Source organism: Salminus brasiliensis, chromosome 8, assembly GCF_030463535.1.
Source record: "Salminus brasiliensis chromosome 8, fSalBra1.hap2, whole genome shotgun sequence".
Classification (NCBI taxonomy): domain Eukaryota; kingdom Metazoa; phylum Chordata; class Actinopteri; order Characiformes; family Bryconidae; genus Salminus; species Salminus brasiliensis.
This window is the reverse complement of record NC_132885.1, coordinates 35669136-35691255: the sequence shown is the minus strand read 5'-3', so window position 1 is coordinate 35691255 and position 22120 is coordinate 35669136. Positions and strand designations below refer to the sequence as shown.

At 39.0% G+C, this 22120-nt stretch overlaps 2 protein-coding genes across 7 annotated transcripts; both read left to right on the top strand.

Annotated features, from left to right (window-relative positions):
- Positions 1-21: 21 nt before the first annotated feature.
- On the top strand, positions 22-7585 carry LOC140560728 (exosomal polycystin-1-interacting protein-like). Of its 2 annotated transcripts, none has more exons than XM_072685244.1 (2): positions 22-192; positions 3657-7585. In XM_072685244.1, exon 2 carries the CDS (start codon positions 3699-3701, stop codon positions 4395-4397), a length of 699 nt encoding a protein of 232 aa, XP_072541345.1. In that variant the 5' UTR covers positions 22-192; positions 3657-3698; the 3' UTR covers positions 4398-7585. The 2 variants fall into 2 exon arrangements, with proteins under 2 accessions (XP_072541345.1, XP_072541346.1); XM_072685245.1 differs by having other exon boundaries at positions 3654-7585.
- A 1404-nt stretch (positions 7586-8989) lies between these two features.
- On the top strand, positions 8990-20921 carry crfb1 (cytokine receptor family member b1). Of its 5 annotated transcripts, none has more exons than XM_072686482.1 (9): positions 8990-9147; positions 10425-10513; positions 11097-11217; positions 11882-12042; positions 12210-12289; positions 13090-13282; positions 14207-14331; positions 17633-17764; positions 19039-20921. In XM_072686482.1, exons 2-9 carry the CDS (start codon positions 10462-10464, stop codon positions 19807-19809), a joined length of 1635 nt encoding a protein of 544 aa, XP_072542583.1. In that variant the 5' UTR covers positions 8990-9147; positions 10425-10461; the 3' UTR covers positions 19810-20921. The 5 variants fall into 5 exon arrangements, with proteins under 5 accessions (XP_072542583.1, XP_072542584.1, XP_072542582.1 ...); XM_072686483.1 differs by having other exon boundaries at positions 12135-12289; positions 13198-13282; XM_072686481.1 differs by having other exon boundaries at positions 12135-12289.
- The last annotated feature ends 1199 nt before the right edge of the window (positions 20922-22120 follow it).

Genomic DNA, 22120 nt, shown 5'->3' with positions numbered 1-22120 from the left:
CAACTAGACCATGTAAGGGGCCTTGGAAAGGGGAGCCTGTGAGTCAAAGGGAGGAGAGATGGAAAAGAGAGGAAGGAGAGAATAAGGAAGACCGAGAACTTTGGAGAGGACAAGCACAGATGAGGCAGAAGGCAGCAGAGATTCAAACAGTACCGGGACTCAATAGCTAATGGATCTAATTTTTCTCATATGGTGAGTTTTACTTCTTCACATTCATCTTCTCATTTATCTCTGCCTCTCTAAACTCCAATTTTTACATTGCTACCTATATTAATTTATTTATCTCTTTTTAAAGTCTTAGAAGAAGTCATTTTTTTCTGGATTAGCCCCATGAAATATTAGTAAAATAACTCAGCTGGGCATTTCTTTAGAAAGATATCATTACAGAGAGAGTGGAAATGGGAGTGTAACGGCGTGTGTTTAGGGTGGGTGCTGGTGAGGTCTTATGATTTCAGTGGAATGCTGTTCGCCTTCTCATCCCTTGTCCTCTTTAACATAGAATATACTAAGCCTCCCAACCTATTAGTCATAATCAATCATACTTGTACAGATTGCCCAGTGATGTTTACTGTCAGTATTTACAGAGATGCAGTTCTGTAAATTTGCATTAAGCTAATGGATATGGAGTTAAAATGTACAATGTTAGGCTTTTTAGATTTGGAAACACTTTACAGCAATTGCACAGCAATACAACCCCTGAATTTAACCCATCCATGGCAATGTAAACATACTTGTGAACAGGACAGGTGCACATCCCGGGGACCGATTGGGGGGGGTTCACTCCCTCTGCTCGAACTTCCTGCCAGTCCAGGGGACCAAACGAGTGACCTGACAGTCCCAACCCCCCTTCTCTAACCTTTAGGCCCCATTCTCAGTCCATAAGTAATTGGTGAGTTCAAGAGTAATTGGACAGACAAAATAGTCGTAAATAAATAAAAAAAAAATAAAAAAACATGCTCAGTTCTTGAATGCAGACTCTTTTCTATCCATGACTGCCTAAGGTTCCTGACCCATGACATAATCATGTCATGGGTCCCTCACTACCAGGCCAGTAATGCAGTCATTTCCTTACTCCAGTTTGTCTTCATTAGTGTGAGGAGGGTTGAGGGTTGGCCAGGCATTAACATGGAGAGGAATCTGGTGGCAATCAGGGGCTCCAGCTGTCTACATCATGTCAGACCACATCATTAATCACTTACAGTTGCTAGCAAGGTTAAGGGGATGTCTGGAAACATGGATCACATCTGACATATGTGAGCAAAAGTGTTAAAACATCCAAAACTATGCATCATCCGAGATAAGTCACATGTACATAATGTGTTCTGGCATGACCATGCCCCCAGCTCATTTCATTGGACACTAAGGATGCACACATGCACTGTAGAGCTCCTACTGCAACCAGACTATCAGAACATTACACATTTTGGCATTCATAGCTGCTTTGTGTTACCTTGTCTCATTGTGGGATCTGACCATATAGATATATATGTACCTGTCAGGCAGGAAAACCTTGTTTGAGGTTAAGGTCTGGCACAGATCTTACAGATCCGTGTGTCATGTGACTAATCAATTGTGAACAAGTTCTGCATCCCACAAAGTTTTTCAGTTATTTAAAATGGTGTTAGCTTCCATGTTGTGCTGGTGAAGCATAATTGTACATATCAGCCAACTAAAATTAAAGACAATTACACAGAGTTGTTTTATACATGTTAAAAAATTGTTTTATTTAACCATGACTTGAAATGTTTTCGCATAACTCTATTATTTTAAATATTCGTCCCTATTAGATCCTTAATTTCGCATGCTGTGAATTTATATCCTTCCTTATTTCTGTTCTGAAAGACAAGGTTCCTCTGCAGTGGAGTCGTATTTTCCACTGTTGTGTCGGAGGCCCGTCAACTGTCTAAGCTGCCATATTTGCTAAACACTGAATTGGCAAACTGGTTTTCCCAAGGGAACACATTAGCGCTTGCTAAGGTTACATAAGTTTAAGACAGAAGGCCTTAAAGGGCTCTTTATGACATGGCTTTATGTTGTGTCATGATTCCTGTCTGCCAGACCAACCGAGTACATTTTGTCCTGCTGTAGGGCCAATGCCAGCAATGGGGGAAGAATGAGGTGTGAAAGTGTTCCTGGAAAGTCCTAAAACTTTTAAGCCTTCCTTTCATTTACAACCAGAATAAGCTGCATTTTTTATGTTTCCTAGCTGAACACACTTGGCCCATGACAGTGGTTTAAGAGTTTAGCAGATGTCTTTCCCCTGGAAAATTGGAGAGACACTCCTTCTTGGTGGCATGGTAAATCTGGACCGAATGATTATGTAGCATCTTAGCTAGGCACGTTAGAAACCACAACCTACGTTTGCCATGCCTTGGCTTCCCTCACTAGCTGAAAATGCCCAATAAAACCTCTCAAGGCCTGAACAGAGGAAAGAGGTTTTACTGCTTGCACCTTGCACTATTTTTTCCACTGACAGGCAGAGAGTTTTAGAGGGAAAATGTGGTTGATTCCTAGGAGTCGGTGTTGAAAATAATCAAAACACTAACCTGATGGCCTGTTCTTAGGAAAGATTGAATTTTCCCCATGTATAAAGGCCTTCATTTTGTATTAGAAACACGCAGCAACTACTTTATTTATTATTATTCTTATTATCATCATTATTATTTTTAACATTTATTATTTATATATTTAATTAATTATTTTATTTATTATTATTTACTAAAAAAATTTGCATCTGCAATTTTGCTACAGCTAATTGATCCCTGTTTGAGGAAAGATGATGCTGCCAGTCCTGCGGATTACTAAACCAGATTGTGAAAGCAGTCAGGCTGTGTTTAGCACACACAACAGCAGGTTTTTACCAACTGTAGCTGTACATTACCATCAAAATAAAGCTTCATCCACTGCTATTCTGTCCTCTGAAGCAGGTGGCTTAGGTCTTAACTTCGACATGATGGTATAGGAAATAAATTTGGGTAAAGATACTCAAATAGTGGGCGGTATAATTCTATTGTGTCCTGTGAAATGATGTATCACACATTGTCAGACCTGGACAGCCGACAAAAGACTGGATTGTCTAATTTAACAGTTTTGGGGTTAACGGGCACTCACAAATGTATGTACACAAGCACTGATTTTTTTTTATCCCCTTTCCCTACTTTTTACTTGTAGCTGATTAACACAAAGGCACTGTCAAAAGAGCAGACTGATATGAAATGATAACAAAGTTATGCTGTGTAACCCAGGACATATTTGTGTAAAATTCTGTAATATGACTTCTTCAACTTCAGATGTCAGTACTGTACCTCTCAGCTTGTGAAGAGATGCATGTGTAAAGCTTGTTCTTTAAAAAATAACTATGGACATTGTGGATACTTCATTAAAATCACAGATCACTAAATTAAACCACCACCCCAGTTTTTCTCCACAACTTTTCATGCTGCAGAGTAATGAGTACCTGAACAGAGACTTTATTATCCGAACTTCACACATACTGCACACCAGGTACTTGTGTACTTGTTCATATCCTTATTTCTGACACACTACCATGCACAGAATCCAGGACTGGGGCTAACAATCTTAGGTCATGTTATTTAATGGTTACAAAGAAACAAACAACCAACAAAAACACATGACTTTTTCCTCTTTCCTAGCAGATGCAGAGTCATCTCAAGACCAAGATGTAGAGCCTTGTGGACATGAAAATGCCATCTTCTTGCTTGCCACCTCTCCTGTGCGTTCTTCTCCCTTTGCACTTTGCGGGCACAGAGGCTCATCCATACCTCCGTCCCAACGTCACCCTGGTGTTCGACAGCACCATCCACAGTGACAGCTTGCGCAATTGCAGCTGTGCTGCGGTAGTGCGCCCCTGTGACGAAACACTAGCTAACCTGCTGTGCAACTGTGTCACTGTTTCTCGCTCGTCACTGACCCCAGGTGGCCTGCGGCAGGACAACAGGAGGACAGATAGGACGTTAACAGTGTGGGTGCGCGAAGCCTGGGTCCTAAGGGAGCTACTGAATGGCAGTCATGTCCCAGACCTCCACTTGTCTCTGTGTGCCCCTGTCCTGGACCTTGGCCCAGCCCAATATCTCACCCTTGTAGGTCTGAGGAGGCTGCAGGTGTACACAACAGCCAAAGAGGCACTGCACCGGGACCAAGCCCTGAACATCGTCTCCAGTGCCGGGTTTGAGGTGCAGGACAGTGGCCTCAGCATTACCTTGCTGGACTTGGGGTCATTGTCTGGGGGCCTACGCTTAAAAGCCTACAGTGTAGTTGGGCCTTCGCTTCAGGTGCTCAGGCAGCACTTCCTCAACCTCACCCTCTCACTAGGCAACATGTTGAGCAGTGACCCAGAGTTGATCCACATGCCATCAATGCTAACTTTTGTTTACTAGACCAGTGATAATCCTTACAGAGCTAGGCCTTCTTGAGGTTACATCTCTGAGGAAACAAACCTGAGGAAAACATCAGCTAAAGGAATGGTTAGGGAAGAAGCAAATTTGCACATTTTTTAAAATTATATGTGGAATTTACATTGTCAAGCACAACCCTAACCTGTCTAAGTAATGGCTCTATTATCAGGAGATGAAGGTTTGATCCCTGGTGATGCCACAGACATCTGTTGCTGGGCATACAAGAGAGAATTCTTGGCCTTATACTCTCACTCTCTTATACTCATACTTTCACCATCCCTTAACGTGATGTGGAAATGTCGGATAACGTTGTTAAAATGGTCAAGTGACATTGCAATAGCTAAAGTTTGAAAAGATGCAGCTAGATAGCACTGTACTGGCCCTTACGCTAGTAGGTATGAAAAAAGGAGGTAAAAATAGAGGTGGGGTGGGAGGGTGACCGCATTCTACAATATCCTTTATAACATTCTGCCTAGCAGTTGCAGAGAAGTGTGTGATGATTTACCACAATAGATGGATACTTCCTCAACTTCCTGACAAATCCTCAGTCTGCACTGTTGCACAGTTTGCTCTTAAATATAGGTGGCTGATCTCTGGTCTAAACCAAAATCAGTTCCTCATTCCTTGAGGCCCTGTTTTCAGAAAGCAATTCTCCAAATATAATCCTACATATTCTTGCTGTTCGCTCAGCTTTTAGTAGTGCTATATTGAAGTTCAGTTTTAAAGATAAGGAAATTAGATTTGGCTCTTTTTTTGAAATTCTATAATAGATTTATTTAAATCAGATGTACAAAGTCCTTTGAACTGCATATGTAAGATTCTGGTAAGATGATGCATTATCAAAATGATGTAATTGTGTAAACAAACTGCATATTTGCAGTGCAATGTTGTTTTTTGCACAGCGGGACATCAGTGCTTCTTCAAAGGAGCGCTACTAGGGATTTTGGGCCCCACAGATATTACACTGGGCCCCACAACTCTAACAATTCTGCGGAAATACTGTTGCTTCTTCCTATGTTCATAAAAAAAAACAAGCAATTTTTTTTTCTAGAGCTGCTTGCCAATTAATAACCTTTATTTAACAAAATATTCCACGACAACACATGCTCTCCTCTCATGTCTGGCCAAAAATAACATTTTTAGTAATCCTTTTATTTTTATTTATTGTTTTTTTCCCCCTGAGTTAAACAATAGCCAACACTGGCCAGGAGTCCAGGTGTCCAAAACCAGCCTGGTTCTTTCTGGGTGGGTAGGATGGTTCTTTTCTTCAGCATGATGCTAGCCAGCGCAGGCGTCTGTTAGCTGGGATTAATTCCTTGGCTGGACAAACACACCACACAACACCAAAAAGAGTCCTTGGGAAAGACTCCTAAGATTATATTTGCCTACCTGTGTAACATGATTTACTTTGGATAAGAGAATCAGCCAGATGTGGTAAATGTAAATGGTACAACAGGTGATGAGCAAACACCCACTTGCCTCCAAGCTTAAAGGTTTATTAGTTGTTAAGTTACTTTGACAGTATTAAAGTACAGTTTGTGTAGCTGCTGTTATATGTTGTATATCAGTTGATAACTGTGTTTCCAGTATTATGGTAATGCATGTGCTCTGGAGGCTCAAAGCCGAAGCATCAGCATTAGTCAGAAGGTACTAAGTTGTGATATTATGTGGTCTACAGGTCTAAAAGAACATTAAAATGTCCACCTTTCTTGCATCTTTGTAGAAAACACTGGACAGTTTAATTCCTACACAGCCAAATCCTACTGTCCACTCATTTTTATTTAAAATAGCATTTATTGCTGCTTTAGCGTTGATTTTGCTGATACTGGAACTCCATTGTTTTAGTTTGATAAACTGATTTTCTGATTTGGATTTAAGAAAAACCTCTTCTTGATGCTAAAATCTTGCTTGGGACTATGTACTTTATGTATATGTATTTTCGAACTACTTTTGCAAAAGCAGGAAGCAAGGCTAAAAACTAACCCTAGCCTAGCAGCATTATTGATTTGGTCATTCAGCCAGCTGACAGGAAAGCAGCTCTATCCAGTAAGACAGGTTGGCACAGACTTTATAAACCGGCTCTAGCGTTGTCAGAAATAGTTACAAAAATGTGCTGACAACATGAGCCCACAATTTAAAAAATTAATTAAAAACAGCCTGTTTTCTTAAGAGCCAAATCATGGGATTGTAAATTAATGTGTAAAACCACATCTGAGCATTTTTCACCCTGCCCAAAGTCACGTAGCTTCTAGGCAGACATCAGAAAACAGTTAAAATACGAAATGGATTCATTCTATGGTATCTTTAATGTGTCTGACTATACCTGAGTCTAAGTGGGCTGTACTGATTCAATTAAATATGGTGGCTTGTCAGATTTAGATTTTTTTGTTCATCATGTTCAGTCGCATCATGTTGTCTAGTCCCCTGGACTTCCTTCTTTAACTTAAACCCATAACTTACTTCAACATTCCCTGTGGAAAAATCCAGCTCAATGCCAGCTTTTGGCTGGTAGCTGGTTTTAGATGGTCTGGTTTTTGATGGTCAAGGTGGTTAAAAAGCTGGTCATCCAGGCGAAAACCTACCTTTTACTGGTAAGCTAACTGGTTAACCAGATCCTGACTTGCTAAACCATCAAACTTAAACAAAAACATACCCTATGGTGGTCAAAAGCTAAGTTGGTCAATCGGCTTAACCAGCTTGAGGTGGCCAGGCTGGTGTTTTCAGCAGGGTAACTACAGTTTGTTCAATTTAGGACTAATACATACAATATTCAGTCCAATTAGTTAAACTGTACTCTTGCAGAAATATTCTTGATCAACTATTTACCAAGCTACTTAACACAATTGCATGGAATCAGACATAACATTTGCTAAGTAAGTTTAACATTTCAGTTTTTAGAGTGTAGATGATCACAGTTCGCTTTACAAGTTAATCCAGTCGTGAGCATAATCCATGTCTAGGAAACTAACCATCAGAAAACAGACCTTTCAGTATTACCCAGGTTCTGTCATTATCATGTTTACATCAAAATGGAGAATAATGAACATCGTCAGGTTGCTGCTGTTGCAGGATCTTAAACAATTAATTATAATTTGCATTGAATGTGGAAAACAATTGAGTGTGACCTACATTCTGATGGGCTTTAGACTCCAATAAAATCTTGTAACATATGTTTATGTTTCTGTCTGTCTGTGTTTTTAGCATATTCTAAAGCTGCTGTTTATGCACCTACTGACCCCTTTATTAAAAGCCTTGCTGGCATACAATTAGAGACTTTCAATTAAGACAATTAGGACTCACTCTCAACCTAGCAGTGACACAGCAGTGAGAAGTTGCTGTAATCCTGTAAGTGTTTAAGCTTGACTCTCAATAAGAGGTGTGGACTGATAAAATGATAACACCACTAGCTTAGCGCTAACATAATAGCATAAAAATGCTAAATTAGCATTATGGTCATTGATTGACATTTTTGTTCATTATAAATAAGTGTATATTAGTAAAATTTTATTATCATTATAGAGATTTTGTCTTACTGTTATCGTTGAGAAAATACCAAAACATTTGTCAACAAGCATTTGGTTATTAATTCCAATGATGTGATAATTAGGCTGGGGTTCAATTTCCCACCACCATCAATGAGAGACATGTGCCTCTTGCCCATCATCTGAATGACCACGCACCCTTTTGGGTGCCAAAATTAAAATATCTCTTCCGTTTTTTTTATGACAATGCTAATCAATGATCAGCAATAACGTGAAATAATTACTATTTATAGAAAATAATTATTATAATCTACTTGGTGCTAGATTTGGTTATATTAATATGGTATTATTTTATGCTTTTAAATGGTCTGAGACATCTACATTTCTATTTACAGCTAGTCAAATTGGAGAGACAGATTTTACCTAAATAGGGTGGGTCATTACGCAAGGGAAAAGGCAAAGTACCCAGATGTGCTGCTCTCAGTCTTTGGGTGATTCCCAATTTATATAAGCCATATTCTAAACTTAATTTACTAATGTGCTTCAAGCCAAACTAATTGTACTGTACGTATTAAGTAGTCATATAGTTTTACATATATTTAATATACTGTATTATTTAAATACAATCATTTAAATATAAAACACTATATGTTATACTATGTAATAATACAGTACATTGTATAACAATTTTATCATGATATGACAGTTTGTATATATTTAATATATGGTATTATTATTAAAATACATTTAATTATAAAACGATATACATTGTATAATAGTGGAAACATATATTAAATGTTTTTCACATATTTGTTTGGTTTTTTTTAAGTTACACAGGAAAATCTCCATCTGTGCTACATCTTTAAGGTTTCTGGCGTGTGTGGACACCCTGATAGCAAAAAAAAAAGAGAGTCACATGATTGTCAAGAATGACGGTAGGAAACGTTATTTTTTACCCACCCGTATTTGAACAGGCACTGCCTTTAGCCCCAGGACTGACGTCTAGCGAGCAGTTCATACCGCGATATGATTCGTCGGGAGTGTGACGTACTGGCCCATCCTCACCCAGGAGGCGGGCCTTTCCGCAATACGGGTGGGTAGAGCTGGTAGGGTCGTGGTGGAAAGCGAATTCACTCAATAAAAAACACTGAAAGACAGAAGACAGGAATGATTCGGCCACCTCTCATTTTCCTCCCAGTGTTGGACTCTTTCACTTACCACCTCCAAACAGAGGACAGATATTTTAAGCAGTAAGTACGAACATTTGTGACCAAGCCGTCGTTATTTTGTTCGCTTTCTGTGTTGTTTTGCAAATGGTGCAGCGATAGCTCCATCGTAGCTCACCTACAAGACTTGTCCTTTCAGTCTGACAAATTGACCGTGTAAGACAGCCTGTCGTGCTATATGTAGACAGTGATAAATAAGTGGACTAGTTGTGTGTAGCGTCTCGGTGGAGGTGGAAAGTAAAACTCCGTCCCGGGAGCTTGTTTCAACTGCCTGGACAGTAGTAGACCTTCCCATGCAATTGGAACAAAATGCTGGGGTGGATTTGTACTTTTGGACCTGGATTTGCCACACCACAATTTCTCCACAGACACTTCCTGTTGTTACAGTGGGTCCATCCAAAGACTAGGAACTGTATAGACTCTTGTGTGAATATTTGGGCACTGCACCTCTGGCCTAAATAACATGTAATTCATGATTTAAGTTAAAATAACTATACATTCTTTACAGAAAACACTGCACCGTTAAATACACAATTGCTGTTTATTTGCAGGATGAAACAAATCATATGAAGGTATCAAGTCACTGGAGATAGCTTACCAACCCATTAAGAGAATAGTTCTGAAAGGTAACATTGAATTATGCTGTGAGTTTGATCACATTACAGAGCTTCTTCTGTAGCAGACAGTGAGACTCTGCGAGTTTGACCATTGCCTAGTTATATTCACGTTGATTGCGAAGGTGTGGTGATGATAAGTTGTTGTTTTCCTGATGTCCTGATGTTCTTGAACTACCCACAGCTGGTACATTTGGTTTGTATACAAATTAAACCTATTCACTGGTGTTTATACATAGGTTAAAGTAAGACTCCAGGAAATTGTTGGCACAAGGAAACATTTGTGCTAGTGGTAATCATCTGTAATTTTCAGATGGCATTTGCCATTTTAAGAATGATTTAGTCAAATGTGAGTTGAAGTGTTTTTTCTCTTTTATTAAATTATAATATTGTTTTTTAATAAAATTGCCTTTATCATATAAGAAGGCACCGATTTGACTAAACTCGGGGAGAGCCAGTGTTTTCACAGGGGACAGGACTAACATGCATGTGACTGCTCAGGATGCCTTTACTCAACTACATTTTACACTTTACATACAAATGAGTTGTTTGCTGCCATAATAATGTTCAAAATGTTGACTACATAACCATTGTTTAAAGTAGGCAACACTTATCAAATATTAAGCAGCTGTGTGCAGTTTTTCACAGTGCTGTTTTTTTGTGTTGTTTTTTCTTATCTTTTTGCAGGGACAGTGTGATGTTGCAAATCTGATTGACAGTTAATATGAGGATACTGGCCCTGCTGTATATTTTTTGCGTGGTTCTTGACGCTCAAGGTTTGTTTGGAGACCACTGATTTATAACCCTGCTCATGGAGAGCTTTCTCCTTGCAGATCGTTCCACCTGATTGGGGTGTGAGGTTTGTTGAAACCTGCAAGAAGGTAGCTCTCCAGGAGGAGGACTGAAGACCACTCTTATAGACCAAATATATTTGTTGTTTGTTTACAGAAAAAAAAGGTTTAGTGCAGCAGTATAGTGTTATGAACGGGTTTTGAAGCTGAAACTGGGGTCAGGGCCACTTTTAATACTCTACCTGCTACCTACTTACATCCTATAAATCCTTCTCTCCCCCATATGTTTCCTGTTATAAGTGTTGCACCCCAGGACCAGACGTTTATTCTTTAACACCTCTTTCTCTCATTTCAGAAGTTTCCATATCTTCTTATGAGTTTAGTGTTAATTAAATGTTATTGACACAGTAAGAAACATTGCCCACAATCAAAAGCATGGGTGTATTTCACTCCTGAAGCATTGATAAAAATAAAGCATGGATGGCCTTGTTTTCTGAGGATTAGTGTATGCATTATATGTGTATTTTAGTTTTTATAATAGGCCTCACAGCTTTGTCTGTCTTTTTAGCCACTGATCTGCTCCCTACACCAGTAAATGTAACGCTGCTGTCTAACAACTTCAACCACACTTTGAGCTGGAGTCCTGGAATAGGCACACCACCAAGAACTGTCTACATCATCAGTGTGGGGTAAGAGTTTTCAGTGCAGTTGTCTAAAATAATTCTAGATTCTTAAATGCATCAAATGCAATCATCACTGTAAAATACGTCATTTGGGAAATATGTTACATGGTATCTGAAGAGCTGGTTCTTGTAGTCTCCCAGTTGTTGCACACCCTCCACGTATTTGACACTGTCCACTGTCAAAAGAGCATTCGGTGGACACATGAGCATTGGAACTGGACCTATAAGAAATGGAAGAAGGTCTCCATGGGTTTGTGTTTACCTGCGAGATGGGGTGGAAGATTTGCTGCTGATATCTTCAACAGCTGAAGAAAATCTTAAATATTGTTTTCTGCACAATAGTAAAAGCAAAACTGAACAATAGGGACAGATGTGTGCTCCGCAGCTTCTCTGGGGCCAGCAGAAAAGTGCTGGCCAATGTGAGGGTGGTTAAGGAGCAGGGGGGACCGTTGTTCTTTGTTATATTCTTTTCACAACTTTATCTGTAATCTGTGTTTATTTGTGGCATACTGGTGTAAAGATTGAGAGGATACCATACCAGTTCACTCATACTTTAAACAGAGTAAGTTGTGTCTATTCAGGGACTATACATGGTATATTTACAGTACATAACGTGTTGTAGTACATAGGATATTTATATATACATATGTTTGTGTTCTTTCCACCGTAGTTATGACGGAGAGACAAGAAAGACCAGAACCAAGAAAACAACCATTAATGTCTCCAAATACATGTCTGATATATTTCAACAATACACTCTCCGCCTTAACGCATTTCTTGGCAACAAATCATCATCCGTGGTCCAAAAAGAGATTACACCCTATATAGAAAGTAAGTCACACTGTGGAGTTGTAGTGAATACAGTCATCTGTGGGTTCTGTAACATGTAAACAAAAAACCTTTGTGTTTCATTTGTGATTCAGCCATCATTGGTCCTCCTTCTGTGACCCTGTCTGGCTGTGGTGATTGCCTCAACATCAGCTTTTCTCTGCCAAAAGGACAGGTCTCAGAGAATTGCTGGAGTTTCTACAAAGGGATCAGTTTTGACATACATTTGAAGAAAGTAGGAGATGAAAAGGTAAAGTGTAGAACATAAAAAAAATTCTGTTTTCTATGTATTCAACCAAATTAATAAAATACACTGCCTGATTTATTTTGCTGTATTTGGAGTAACAACATTGATCATAACAAATTATTTTCATTGCCCGCCTCTACTTTGAGACAGGAGGTGTCTGTAATGCCATGGAATTCAGTACAGTCAGACAGTTCAACAAACAACTTGTGTTCCTTATGTTTTCACGTTGAACCATTTCTGTGTCAGTTAACAAGCTAAAAAGAAATATACCTGAATGTTACTTTATACTGTGCATTTTTATAAGCTCTCTATTCTCTGTCAACTAGTGGTGTATTTGTTTTGTCAGATGCGTGTAAGACTGCCATGGTGAAGCCCTTACTAAAATACTAAATTAGCTTGGATCCTATGTTAAGACATTTAGTTTTTAAAGACAACCATAGATAAATTTGTTTTTAAACAATCACATGCATGTATGTGTATCTCCAGTAATTTACTAGAGAAAGTCAGTTTTTTTTTCCTGGTGATAGTACAGATACAGCATTTGTCTGTGTTGTGAATGACCTGTCCATTCAAGCACAAACATAGAATTTAAAATGGTTTCAATTCTAATTGTGTGTGGGAGTCGTTCTAAAACGTTGTTTTATATAATGTTCCACAAGATTCCATTTTAGGGCCTCTGGTCACTAAACGGGCCGCTAGGAAACATCAGGAAACATGACATTTGCATGACCATGCTGACTATGCTCAATTATACATATCCATTTCCTTTTATTGTGTTTTTGTTTATGTTTTGTTTAATTCAGGATAATGTGTTCAAAAACTGTGCACGTTTCAAGAAGCAGCATACCACATTTAGCGCATACGAGTGTTTTGTACCAAATCTTCAGCCGGGTGGCAATTACTGTGTGCAGGCACAACCACAACTTAATTCCAACTACAACACCCGGATCTCTGACTGGTTTTGTGCTTTTACCAGTAAAGTAGAGGAAAGAGGAGGTAAGATGTCTAAACTTACTTTGAAGCTTTTCATACTAAAGGATGCAGTTACTGAATGCAAATATTTAGCTTTTATGATCTCCATCTCCATTTATCAGTTTGATCTCTAGTTTTGTTAGTCATTTAATTTGATATTTGGTCATTAATAATTTCCTATTTAACTTCACTCTTACCCCTTTAAGTATAAAATTAAGTTGACCTAAAACATTTAAAACATTTGCCACACTGATCAGTAAGTTACAGCACTGCCGCTTCCTTGCTATTATTAGTAAGTTACAGCACTGCCGCTTCCTTGCTATTATTCAAAGACAGTTTAAGGAAGACAATAGGGTTTATCTTTAATTGAGAGTTTTTTTTTTTCCCCACATATTTTCATTATATTGATTTATAGGCTAAATACTAGACTAAATCTTATACAGTTAATTTGTTGCAGTAATCTTATGCACATCACTTATTAAATAATACATATCTATATGTAGGAGTGTGCACAACTTTTTGTAACATTTTTAAGTTAGGTAAGTTTCTAAGTAAAACAATATTAGGTTTTAAGCAGCCACCTTAGCACCCCTACGTCCCACGTTCCAATTTGGTCTCTTTAGCGCGTTTTGGTCTGCTATTACTTTATTACTTTCTCGGAAGCAAGCTTTTCTGCTTTTCATGCCGATAGGCTGCGTATAAACCACACACTGAGATTTCCTTCCTTCCTCTGTAAAGCAAATATGGAACCAAAACACCCCACACCAGATGTTCAAGGGACACGAGAGAAAGCAGAAAAATATTACAAACTCTGCTTGGGTGTTCTGTTTCACTGAGAATTTCCCCACTGTGGGACTAATAAAGGATTATCTTATGGTCATGTCTTCTGTATTAATATGTTTTAATTTGTATTCTGAATAAAGTGTGTCATTGTCTCTCTCACTTTAGTGGCGTTCGTGGCTGGTTGGACCGCAGGTTTTGTACTGGCTGGACTGGGTTTGCTGATTTTCACAGCCAGCCTCGTCTATACTAGGTTGCTCTGCAAGTGGATAATCAGTCTGCCAAAAGCACTGGTAAAACCTGACACCTACCCAAACATAACTGAAATGTCATCTGACAATAAATTCATTTCTTCCAAATGCTTTCACACAACAGACATTGTAGTCTCTAGTCCATCTGTTTTGACAAATATTTTGTTTGTTCTTCAACGATCAGAACTCCATAGGACCACCACAGAGCAGGTGTTGTTTTGGTTGTGGATCATTCTCAGCACTGTAATGACACTGACTAGGTGGAGATGTTAGTGTGTGTTGTGCTTGTGGATCAGACACAGCAGTGCTGCTGGAGTTATCAAACACCTCAGTGCCATGGCTGGACTGAGAACAGTCCAACGTTTGAAAGTATACAGCCGGCAACATACTCTGGCCAGCATTCTGTGACCACTGATGAAGGAGGATCGAGGATGGCTGTTCAGCAACACTAGAGCTTCAGTCTCTTACTTTACATATACAAGGTGGACCAACTGGGTAGGAGTGTTTAATAGAGTGGACAATGAGCAGACACTGTGTTTAAAAGTCCAGCAGTACAGCTGTGTCTGATCCACTTAAACATATGCCAACATGCCACCACCATGTTAGTGTCACTGCAGTGCTGAGAATGACCCATCACCCAAACAATACCTGCTGTGTTGTGGTCCTGTGGGTCCTGACTATTGAACAACAGGATCAAAAGAGACAGTATGCAGAGAAATAGATGGACTACAATCTGTATTCATAGAACCAAATTTCCTCTATAAATGGATGTAATAAAGAACAAATTATTGAAGAAATTATGACTGTAGGAAGGGAAAAAACTCCAGGAACTTATGTTAGAAGGCCCACCTTGATGAACAGAGGTAGGAGTAGGAGATGTGACTATGTAACAGGGAGGTGTGCTGGTGGGGTGTAAAAGTCACAGAAGGTAGAGGTAAACATTAGAATGTTAGAAACAAAAGGGGATTACTGCATTTATGCCAATAGTAATAGTAATTATGAATACAGCCACACAACTGTAAAATGTGTCTGGTAAATATGTTTTTGTAGACATTTCTATGTATACAGAACTGTTGGTAAATTATGTGGTTGGAAGGTTGTTAGACTGGGGCAATACTAATTTATCGGAAATATAGAATCAAAACTAAAAGTGAAGACTAAAACCAGTAATTGTTAGTCATTTACACCCCCCCCCCCCCCACCGTGTAGACTATATATATATATATATATATATATATATATATATATATATATATATATATATAAAACATAGGTACAGTGTCACAATTATTGTTCCAAGAATTGTAAATCAAGAGTACAATTCCTGTTACAAACAAAAAGCACCATTGAGGTAGATTTTTCCAAAATAATAAATTAATAAAATAAAAAAAAATACTTCTCAATTTCTGTAATATAACATAAATAGCTTTGGGGGTAGCCTTCAATTATCCAGATAGTATAGTGCACTCCCAGAAGACTCTCCAACACCTGAATCCTGAACCCTGATACCATTTCTGTCTTGGTTAATAAAAAAAAATCCAGGAATGTTTTTCCAACAATTATTTTTTCAGATTGGATAACTTGTTGTAGCCACTGGAATTAACCAATTTTCCCTCCCCAGTTGTCTTCAGAGATTGATATTTTCCCCTCTTTTTCCCACTTTTCATTAAAATAAAGCCTGTTATTGTATGTTGTTGTTATTGTAGACTATTTCGTATCCATTTAATAACAGCGTAGGGTAAGGTAGTAAAGATATTAATGGGTAACAAATCAGTATTTTGGACTCTCCACATACACACCCTATTTAGTTTACTGTATAATGAGCATAATTTACTTATCCTGGCAAAGTAATAAGACAAAAGCCCAATTCAGACAGAATTTGTTTATCGTTACCGGTACATTATTGTCCGAATCTGCTGTCTGTCATTTTTTCAGACTGCATCAGTAAAGATTCTGCAGTCTATTTTTTCTGTACAATGACTTGTAAAACAACAGCATCTTATATTAATCCTATGTGAATTGGCATGTTGGTAAATATTCCATCACATCCTGTGAAAAAGGGGTTTCGTGGGGACACGTGGAAAACGTCAAGTGTTGGAAACTGTAACATACAAATCACAAGTATACAAAGATTTTCCAAAGGTCTTCAGAGAGGAGTCATGCTTCTGTCAGCTTTAGTGAGTGTTTAGTCTCCTCCACTCTCAGAAGCGAAGGTACAAAACTGTCACACAGGTTTTTTTTTGGGTGTGACAGTGACGCGTTGAGAGTAAAGAGTCGAGGAGGATCTCTGACATTTATATAAAGATTCCTTTACCCATACAAATTCATCATTAACACTGTGATAGAATTTCACTTCCATGTGTAAAACTAATCTTGGTTTAATGTAATAGATACGACTGTATATCCCCAAAAGCATGGTCTGTATTATCTGTCTTGAGTGTAATTTAATTTGTTTTTAGTAATAATGTGAATGTCTCTTGTGAGGTTTGTTGTCACCCTTTTGGCATCACCTCTTGTCAGATTTGTAAAAATGGTTTGAATAGACAAAATTAGATTTTTGTCTTACAGAAACTAAAAGTAAATGATGACTAAACTATTCCATACCATAATCACAATGTACTGAAAAGATTTTACAGTATATTCTAGTCATGGTGTATAATAAAGACTCAGGAGAGAAGGCAGGATGTATGTATAGAATGTTAAGTCTTTAGTCTTTCGGTCACTGTTAAAGGTCAGACCACAAAACAGAACGTGTGACACCTGAAAAGCTTTTTCCTGTAAGATTCTGTTGTGTCTCGTGTGGTGTGAATTAGTGCGTAGGTGACACAATTGCTTTTCCATGCCAAAGGCACAGAGCTGCAGTAGCTCTCTTGCCTCTGGTGGATGTCCCCCATTGGGGATTGCCCCCCATTGTTTTGCCACAGTACAACCTCTATCTGCGTCTCTGGCTTTCGTTCTGCCTCACGATAATTTGAAATGTTGTTTACAGAGTTTCTTTGAAGAAATAATTTGTGATCTTTTCATGAACAAAAAGAAAGATGTGGTTTCTTTCTTTTTGCAACAAAACTAAGGCTAATGTAGTTACCAAGTATTGAAACCATATACCCCATCAGTTAGCACTGTGTAACCTGCTGCTATCTTAGATAGGCTTGCTGATGTGGTTTTGTGGCCCAAAAAAACTTGCTTAGATGATTTCTGACACTGGATTTCATACTACTGTATAGGAATGCTGCTTGTATAAATACTAAATGCTTCGGACACCACATAAGCAAGTTGGAGTAGGGGAAAACTCTATATTCCTTTAATCTAACCCACCTTTCTCTCGCTTCCACTTTTTCCTTAGACTGCTATTGTGCCTGGTAACTACCTTTCCCCAGAGGAGGCGCATCTGTCAGTAGCTGAAGTGGATTGCAGCGTAAAGTCAAGACAAGGTTCTCAGATTGAGGCCGGCAACCCTAAAAAGGAGAACAAAGAAGTAAGAAACACATCCTCTGCAAAGGGTTTAACAGCAAGCTGTTTATCAATGATTTGGCTTGCTTGTGGGAGGTACACTATATGGACGAAAGTACTGGGACACCTGCTCATTCATTGTTTTTTCTTTAGTCTGCTTTTGTTTGAGTCACTGTCTCTATTATCCAGGGAAGTGGCTTTTTTCTAGACTTTGGAATGTTGGTGAGGTTAGGAACTTGATTATCACTAACTCCTCAAGTAATCCCAAATGTTTTGGATTGAACACCATCATTCCAGAGAACAAAGTTCCCATTTATCCACAGCTCAATGCTGGGGGAGCTTTATACTCCTCTAGACCACGCCTGGCATCATGTTTATCTACTCCAGAGAGACCTATTCTATTGGCATTACGTCTCTACAGGGTCTAGACAAGCTGTGTGCATTTGCACATCTGTGTCTGCAGTAGGCCCAACTTAAAGTAGCAGTGGGGTGTTGGTGCCCTGGGTGGTCAAGCGGACTAAGGCGCGGTCACTGTGATCAGAGGATCACTGGTTCCTATCCTGATCACGCTGCTAGCCATCGGCAGCTTGGGCAGTTGGCCTTGCTCTCTTTAGGGTGGGTAGATGGCGCACTCCCCCCACATCACTCTAGAGCTGCCCTGGCCGTCACTGGCGTCTGCTAGCCAGTGCGTCAAAGGGTAAATGGCTCTTTCCTCCAAGCGTGTTGGTTGCCTGGGGATGTCGCATCAGCGGTAGTTTGAAAAAGAGGTGTGGCTGGCTGCACATGTGTCGGAGGGCCACTAGTGTCGGGCATGTGTGATGGGGGTAAGGGAGAGAATACATACGGGTTGGGTAACTCGCAGGTACAAAATCAGAAATAAACTATTCCAAAAAAGAAAACAGAAGTGGGGGTGTCCACAGAAGGTAGGTCCCAAAACATCTGGAGCGTGTTCTGTGGTGAACAGAATGTTATTATGCCGACCAAACTAAGGCTAACCAGATTATCTCTCCTGATTTAAGGCACTAACATTTTGATTGTCAGACAGATGGTTTAACATACATTGAATGATTTATAATTGCATGCAGTGTGTACTTAGTGTGTGACCCTGTGAGCAAAGGAAACTTGATGCAGAGTGGGACTGTACAGAAGCGTAGAACCAACGTGTAATATTTTGAGACGTTATAACTGTATTTAGAACAAAAAAAAAAGTGGATACCAGCCCACCATAATAGTGTGTTGGACAGAAATCATACTTTTTTGCAAAAGAAGTAACTGAGATTCATGCTTTCCCTCTTTTAGCTGAAAGATGAGGATGATGATGACAACGATGACAATGAAAGAGAGAATGACTGTAACTACATGGACCGAGGCATCAACGACAGTGATTCCCAAGCCACCAACAGTGGGCAAATCTCCACTAGCACAGCCATCAATTTCTGTGAAGTGGCAGAGAATTCTGGGGGACGTAATGCTGAGTTTCCACCTGTTGAAGCTGACCAGCCTCCTTCCAGCAGTATAACACTCTCTCAGCTTCTGCACAAGCAGCTTGCAGACAACAAGCAATCAGCCTTGGTTGATTTGAGAATAGAAAAAACAGACCCTCTCATGCTGAAAGAAAGCGGACAAGAAGAAGGGCAAATAAACAAGGCAGAAGCAGGCACTTCTAGGAATATCAACCTGTCTTCAGTAACACTGGTGTCTATGCAAGCACAAGAGAGAGAGGTGAGTGATGCTAAAGAGGGTAGGCAGCCTGTCTTACCGCTATTGACAAGAGAACTAGCGGAAGATCTCGATCTGTCAAAGACACAAACCGGAAAGCCCACACTGTTGGGGCTTCAGACACACTTTCATTTCCATAGAAACGTGCAGGCAGAATTGCGAAATGAAGAACTGCAAAAGCAAAAAGACCTCCCTGAGATGAGGCTGGACCAACCGATCAGGCATGACAGGACAAAAAGAGGGTATATGGCTACGCAGGGGGGGGAACTGGACCCAGAAAATGACTGTTTATTGGAGGAAGACGAGGAGGAGGAAGAGGAGGGGGAAAACTCTGGGTACATGACACGATGACCAGCGCTTATATCGTGTCTTTGGACTAACACGGAACAACCACATTATTTAAAACTCCGTACTTCCACACATACTTCCATACACATTTATAGGTGTACTATAAAACTGTACATTTATTAGCCATAACATAACACTGATAGGTGAAGGGAAATAACATTGATCATCTCACCATAATAGCATCTGTCAATGGATGGAATATATTATTCCGCAAGTAACCGATCAATTCTTGAAGTTGATGTGTTGGAAGCAGAAAAAGTGTGCGTTGTGTCTTCGCCACTTTAACAATGGCCAGATTGTAAAGGCTAGATCACTGGGTCAGTGCAGTACACAGTGGTCAATACCTACCAAAAGATGTAAATGACGACAGGGTTTTGGGCAACCAAAGCTTATTGACATGATCCATAATGGCCCTACCTCGCAATTTACAGAACTTAAATGCTTTGCTGCTAATGTTTTGGTGCCAGATCCTGCAGGACTCTGTGTTTGTTCGGCAGTGTTTACATGACTGTATCTTTTGCCAAATAAAGGCACCAGCCTCATAGGTTCACTGTGACATCTGCAGGTCAGAGCTGACTTTACTATCTAAATGTATGTACTGAAAACATCTGAACACAAAGGACTATACTTTTCAGTATAGGGGATATAAAAATGCAACAGATCTTTAATAGCACTGTCTTTTATAGCAGATGTTTGCTGTGGTGAAAAAGATTCACAGAACTATCATTGAACCTGACAAATTGTAGTGTAGTTTAGTGAAAATATGTCAGTATGTCTATGCCAATTCTAAGGGTTTAAATATCATATAGGCTAATAAGTTAATTTATATTTTAGATTTATGCTGTTGGTTTTACCAAAACAGTGCTTTACTGACATGTAAGTGTCAGTAAGAGTCAGTAAGATGTAAGTTCTTAGTTGTCAGTCACAGTCTCAAATAATATATATATACATATAAATAAATAATATAACTATTATTGCCAGGACAGGGATATGCAGAATTATTTTGGTTCTACTTGATTAACTCTTCTATTCTTTTCTTTTTCTTTTTCATTTTTAATTTTTTCTCATGCTGAAGTTTCCTGTATTTGTCATTCCAATTTTTTTTGTAATGATGTTTTGTGTTTGTTGGATACTTTTAAATCAATCAATATTTCATTGTAAAACATCATTGCTGTCATTACTGTATAGTACATGTAACAATATCTTAACTTTATATTTTTGTGGCTGTTTCAATATACCAACTCAAAAAAAACATTTCTCATGTTACTGTTTGAATAGCAGCAAGAAGATGTTTCGAACCCTTTCAAATACCTTTTATATGGATGGTTGCTAAATTATTTATTCCTTAATGAAAATAATTAATTGCTATATTCATTAATAAAGTATTAATTACCTAATTTATTATTAATAACACGCCAGACATGCTTTACATTTCCGGTTGGTAGAAAATATGTGAACATCTAGGATAATGGCATCTTGAAAAGAAGCGGGTTTGCCTTGTCTTGCAAATAAACAAACTAAGTAAGCAAAATAAACAAATAGATTTGAGTTGTCTTGCAAATAAATAAAATAAGCAAAACTCAGATTCCTGCTCTAGATATTGTAGGATTACTGCTGAGGAGCTAGAGACAGAGTAGTGTTCACAAAGGGTTACCGCTTCTGGTTAACCAGAAGTGGAACCCGATTGTGATCTTCTGCTATCTCATCTGCCTCAAAGTTTAATTTGTTGTGAAATTCTGAGATGCATTTTTATTAGTCACTACGCTTATACAGATTGGTTATCTGAGTTACTGTAGCCTTTCTGTCATTCTCAATTCTCCATTCATTGTAGGAGTAAGTCCACTAGTTGGATGCTAAGGGTTTTGCTGGCAGGAATCTCTGCAGGGACATACAGCATGCTGAGCGTCACAGACTGAGCAGGACATGGAGGTCATGGAGGGTTACAGCATGGGTCATCAGGTGTTTCAGGTCTTTCCACTTGAGTCAAACTACTAAGGTGACCCATTTGGGGTTGATCAAGCCACTGATCAACACTGAGCACCTGCCTATTGACTGAAAATGATGAGCAGGGGCTTGGTTCACCCTGAGTGGGTCACAGTTAAAAGTGATTAACTTCTAGTAAGAGGCACACAGCGCCACCCAATGCACCAAAGTAGCAAGTGTTCAAAATTCAAGCTTGTGTTGCTAATACCAGACTGAGGCAGTGAATGCCTGAAGTACATGTTGTCAATATGAGAAAATTGTTTCATCTTTAGAATTACTGTTATTATTTTATTGCCCTCGCCAAGTTTAAGTGTTAAGTCTCAGTGTTAAA